General features: G+C 30.8%; 1 protein-coding gene across 1 annotated transcript; it reads left to right on the forward strand.

The window, feature by feature from the left end:
- Positions 1–3,172: 3,172 nt before the first annotated feature.
- Positions 3,173–3,848, forward strand: LOC130441852 (cytochrome b5-like). The gene has a single exon (XM_056775667.1). The coding sequence runs from the start codon at positions 3,313–3,315 to the stop codon at positions 3,619–3,621; it is 309 nt and encodes a 102-aa protein (XP_056631645.1). The 5' UTR covers positions 3,173–3,312; the 3' UTR covers positions 3,622–3,848.
- Positions 3,849–6,000: the final 2,152 nt, after the last annotated feature.

Here is a 6,000-nt window from a genome sequence, read left to right on the forward strand (position 1 = left end):
CGTACTATTGCTAACTTTTTTAATATTCTAGATACGAAGTCAGTTAAATTACAAAGTAGTAGTATTTTTCACGCTGATTAAGATGGTGAAAACAGAAAAACAATTGCTTATGCTGTTTCGAGTAAATCGGAAAGATAGAATATTTTTTAATAGAACACCCTGTATATTCTTGACTCAAACTATTCTAAATTATTCACAGACTATAAAAGCTCTTATACAGCATTAGTCTAAATCTAAAAATAACCAACTTATTAACTTGTTGGCTGTAGATATTTATTTTTTTAACAAGTTGGCTGAAATGAAACTCAAGTAAAATCTAAATATAAAAAAAAACAAATACAAACTAGATTAAATGTGCAAAAATATCGCTGTTTTATTCAATACATTTTCGAGCATTCTTTAGTACATATTGCGTAGCTGTTAAAACGGTTCTGCCCTCGATGGATGCCATAATATATCTGATACTATCTTGAATTTCCGCCAGATTCGTTTATCTTCTTTTATAGACCTCGTTCTTGACATAACCCCAAAAGTAAAAGTCTATGTTAAAGTTATGTCAGGAGATCTAGGGGGCCAACGTGTAGGACCATTTGTAGCAATCCACCTATCTTTGAAAAGTCTTTCCAACAATGTTCTGGTTTCGCTTACCTGATGGAGTGGTGAACTACATCTCGTTGAAAATAAATTTGGTTACGTGCTTCTAAATTGAGATCATCAATCATCATAATAGCATCAAAGTACCTTCATAAAAAACTGGCCCAACTATTTTGCTACCAATTAAACCACACCATACATTAATACTGAATTGTCTTTGCGGATTTTTTGGATGAGCAATAAATAAATTTTCTCGACACCAATAGTCTATGTTCTTACGATTAAACATACCCCTATTTGAAAAATTTGCTTCGTCTGTCCATAGAAATTGCAGTTCTGCTTACACATATTTACAAACCATTGAGAAAAAATCAATCTTCTTTTATTATCACCGGGTAGTAATGTTTGCACTGGTCGGTACTTGTAGGGCACAAACTTAAATTTTGTGAGAATTTTCCAAATTGTAGATAAACTTAAGCCACTATCCCTTGCCAAATCTCTGGTTGAATTATTTTTGTACGCTTCAATACATTTACTTCTACTTGTTCACTTATTATAAATTGTTTCTTAGTTCTCACCTTTACAAAAACAGTTTCGTTATTTCTGAATTTTCTATACAACTTAAGAAAATATCTTCTGTCTGGCTGATAACGTTCGGGATAGATTTGACCATATCGTTCCAATTGAAAACTATTTTTTCTACACATGTTATACGCTTCTAACATATCGCATTTCTCTAAATGCGTAAACACCATTTTATAAACTTATAGTTTTAAATCTTAATCCTCTGATGCATGAAATGATGTTTTTTGTTTGTCGTACTCCGCCAACTTGTTAAAAGGATAAATATTGACAGCCAACTTGTTAGAAAGATGAATAGGCTAATATCTTGGTTATTTTTAAATTTACACTAATGTTGTATAAGATCTTTTATGTTCTGCAAATAATTTGGAAAAGTTTGAGCCAAAATATACAGGGTGTTCTATTAAAAAATATAGTATTTTTCCGATTTACTCGAAAACGGTATAAGCAATTTCTGTTTTCATCACCATCTTAATCAGCGTGAACAATACTACTACTTTGCTGATTTAACTGTCTTCGTATCCAGAATATTAAAAAAGTTAGCAATAGTGCGCACTTAATTTAAAACACCCTGTATATGTATAAGTGTACAAATCTTGCCCTGAATATAAGATACTATTGTGGTAGTTAGATAGATGAGTGTAAACTTACAGTATACCAAAAAAAAAGAATATTTTGTTCTTCTCCAGTATTTTCCCTTGCAAGTGAACCGTCCAGTTTCCTTACATTCCAGTCCCCTGCTATCAGTTCTCTATCTATCACACCATGTCAAATATACGTTCTCATTTGATAGTTCGTCGTTGGTGTCTTTGGATGCTCCCATTCCAGTATTTGTTTTACCACTTATGTTATGGCTTTCTTTGGACGAGACCATACCATTGCAGTGTCCTATTTCTTTGTTATTGAGCATTCTACTCCCATTCTGCAATTCTTATTTTATCAGTTCTTGTAACTTGTAGAGAATTTCCGATATAATCTAATTCAACCATTATTATTTTGTTTCTTATTTTTGTTGTCATTTGCCACCCTTCTGCAACATACAAAGTGATATACTGCTTTGCTCCAATAGATTATTTTTTATTTTCTTCAGCTAAATTACTAGTTCATAACAGTCCATGGATGCTTTTGTGTTTTACTTTTGCCTCCATGTCTCTTACACACGTATCATCTCATATCAAAATTGAAGCTTGTTGTCTAACACATATGCAAAAATAACTTAATAGCCCGCGTAGTAGTGAATACAGGGCATTCCCTTACGATTATTCTTTCCATAGTTGTTTCTTGGGCACACCATCATATGCTTTTTTCATCTTTTCTTAAGATAATGAAGATGTATTGGTTTATTCTGCACCTACATTACTAATTTGGCAATCAGGATCGAGTTCTATAACAACACCAGTACCTTTGCGACTATATTCCTTATTCGCAAAATTAATAGTCTTCCAGAAATGCATAGGGCAGTACTGGAGATTAAATCAAATTTTACATACCTAATCTTTTTACGTTGTTCTTAATAAGATGATACACAGTATCATTTATTATACCTCGTACATATTTATTCCATTGGAATAGCCATAGTATGAATTATAATTGTGTAGAAGACCTATAAAACAACTAAGAACAAACAAACAAGGACTAATACTAACAACCAATTGATGGACTAATACTAATGAATATCGATAATCTTAACTAAATAAAGTTTTTCAATGGTTTCGCATTTAAAATTGCTTTTTATGCCTTAATAGATTTGATCAGTACCAATAGACAATTTATTTTCTTAAAATTTTTACTTTTTAAGCCATCTAATGTAAGAATGTTATTCCATTAATATGTCTTTAATGTTGCGCCACTGAGTTCCAGAAAACGAGAAAATCATATATATTTTTGTCGTTTATACCGAAAATTAGCCATGTATATTCAATAGTTATAAGAAAACCCAAACCTGACTTCTACGCATATTTGTGAGTCACTTTCTGTGAAATCCAGTTTGGTTCATTTTATGTCAGTAACGGAATACAGTTGGAATTTCCAGTTACTCGCAAGCACATCCAATAATAAATTATATATACTTTTCTAAGCGAATTTATTTTAACTCGGTCGTCACTCATTACTGCGACTTTTATAATTTGAAATAAAATGGTTGGTACTGATATACAATATTACACGCTTGAAGAAATCGCCAAGCACGATGGAGAGCAAGATACAAGGGTATGGATAATAATAAGAGACATTGTGTATGATGTCACAGAATTTTTAGAACAACACCCAGGTGGTCCCGAAATAATACAAACAGTAGCAGGGAAAGATGCAACGATAGAATTTGAAGACGTACGGCATTCGTTCTTAGCTAGAAGACAAATGAAAAAATGGAAAATTGGAGAAGTTGTTGCAGAAGAAAGAAAGTATAAAGACGAAGAAAACCAAAGAAGTTGTATTATAATATGATATTTAGAATAGCTTGAATCTCAACCGTATTCTAGTTTAAAAGACTGACTTATATCTTTCACAAGAATTGCCTTTTTATTGTGATTAAATAGTTATTTATATTGTTTATGGATCGTGTAAAATAATTACATATTATAAGAGTAAGTATATTATTACAAGTTTTATTTGATAAATTGTAAAGTAAAGTTTAATAATTATTTTTGTATTAAAGTGTAATAATAATCTGATTCATTTATATCAATTTTCTTATCAGCATTACAAGTTCAACCTATCAGTACTTATTTTAAAAATAGAGTTTAGCGAATGAGTCACCATTTTCAGTATGTTAATTGAAAGTATATTAACTTTTTTATACCAGCGTTATGATAAGGGGAGTGCTTATACTCGTATATCAAAAAGAGAAACCACTAAATAAAAGGATAAGTTGAGAATATTTGTACTGAATTTTTAAAAATAATAACAAGGTCACCAAAGGTTAGAGCAACTATTTTCGTGAAGAATGTTTCTTTGTCTTGCTCTTACTACCTAAGAGCATTGAGAAAAATTATAAAATAATCTGTATTTTATTTAAAAATATATGTATATACGCACCACAATTTTATTAAAAGACAGGTTGTAAGTTCTCTTTATGTTATGGTAAAAATAATATTTGGAATGAATTATAGCTGAACTGAAGCAATCGATCTAAGAACAGTAATATTTTTCAGTGACGCATAATTTTTTTTGAAAGCATTATAAAAATTATTTTCTGTTTTACTTAATAATATCTAGATAACAATAAATATTTAATTATATTGTAAGTTTTGAAATCTAGCTTTTGGCCATTCTGTGACAAGTTGCTCTTAAAAAAAGGGTTGTGGATGCATTATTCTACAATATTTTAAATTCTCTATATTTATCACGCCGATTTTACATAATTAACACACAAGGGCGGATCTAGGGTCTTGACAAAGGGGGGGTCATTAGTATTAGGACGAGTCCTCCTCCAAAGACATGGCATTTTAAGCCGTTTACCCACAAAATATAAATTAATTACGTAATGACGAATTTTACGCAATTTTTACTTTAAAGCTCCATTCCTCATTGTTAAATAATTACAATAACATTTATTAATTCTAACTCAAAACTACATCTTATTAGGTATTTGAAAGTAGGCGGACTAAGGGTCTAAGGACTACAGACAATGACAATTTTACCAAAGTAATTTATTAAAAATTGAGCTATGCTAATATGTACATACCAAAATGGATAACCCAACTATTACAAATTTATAATATGAAATATAACTTTCTTGTTGTCTTAGAAAACAGATCAATTACTTTGTCACAGTTAATCTCAATGTCGAGATGGAAGTTTAGCAGAGCTAAACCTACGAAACGGTCTTTGGCCATTGATGATCTGTTTGGTTAAATAAATTTTAGTGTTCAATTAAAATTTTATTATCTTTGTTTCTTATAAATTTAGTATCAAGAAAAGGTAACGATTTTTCAGTATTCTCGTTTACTATAGTAAATTTTATATAGACATCGAAACTATTGAACAAGCGTTTGATTCGATAAAAAGAAGTAAGCTCATGTCGGCACTAAAAGAACTGGGAATACACCCCAAAATAAGAAAACTAATACAGTGTACAATGAAGAAAACAACAGTCACAGTAAGGACACAAGTGGGGAACACTTACACCCTGAAATAAATCAGGGTGTAAGACAGGGGGATGCTTTATCAACGACGCTGTTCAATTTGGCACTGGAATATGTGATGCGTAAAATAGACAAGAGAACAATAAAAACTAGAAGTGGACAAATAGTAGCATATGCAGACGACATAGCACTTATCACAAGAAGTCGAAACACAATGGAAGAAATGCTAAAGGAAATAGTACTAAAAGGAAGTAAAATGGGTCTTAAAATAAATGAAAAGGAAACAAAAATAATGAGGCTAGATAAACGTATTATAGGAGGTAAACAGAAAATAAAAATTGGGAATTTTGATTTTGAGGAAGTAGATACATTCAAGTACTTAGGAATAATCTTAAGTAGTGACGGAAATAAAGAGGCAGAAGTCAAAGAAAAAATAACAGCAGCTAACAGGGCATATTACGCTAACAAAAAACTACTGCAAAACAAAATACTAGGAAAAAGTACAAAAATGAGAATATATAAAACAGTTATTAGACTGGTCTTGATGTATGCTGCAGAAACTATGACTATGACAAAAAAGCAAGAAGAAGACTTAAGAATTGTTGAGAGAAAAATATTAAGAACAATATTAGGACCAGTAAAACTAACAGAAAATGAGTACCGAAGAAGAATGAATTATGAAATAGCACAAGAAATTAAAGAGGACATAGTAAGAAAAATTAAACAACAAAGAGCAAGA

The sequence above is a fragment of the Diorhabda sublineata genome, chromosome 3 (genome assembly GCF_026230105.1).
Source record: "Diorhabda sublineata isolate icDioSubl1.1 chromosome 3, icDioSubl1.1, whole genome shotgun sequence".
Taxonomy (NCBI): Eukaryota; Metazoa; Arthropoda; class Insecta; order Coleoptera; family Chrysomelidae; genus Diorhabda; species Diorhabda sublineata.

Excerpts from the sequence above, each read along its gene's own strand:
- LOC130441852 (XM_056775667.1), top strand. The coding sequence starts at position 3,313 with ATGGTTGGTACTGATATACAATATTACACGCTTGAAGAAATCGCCAAG.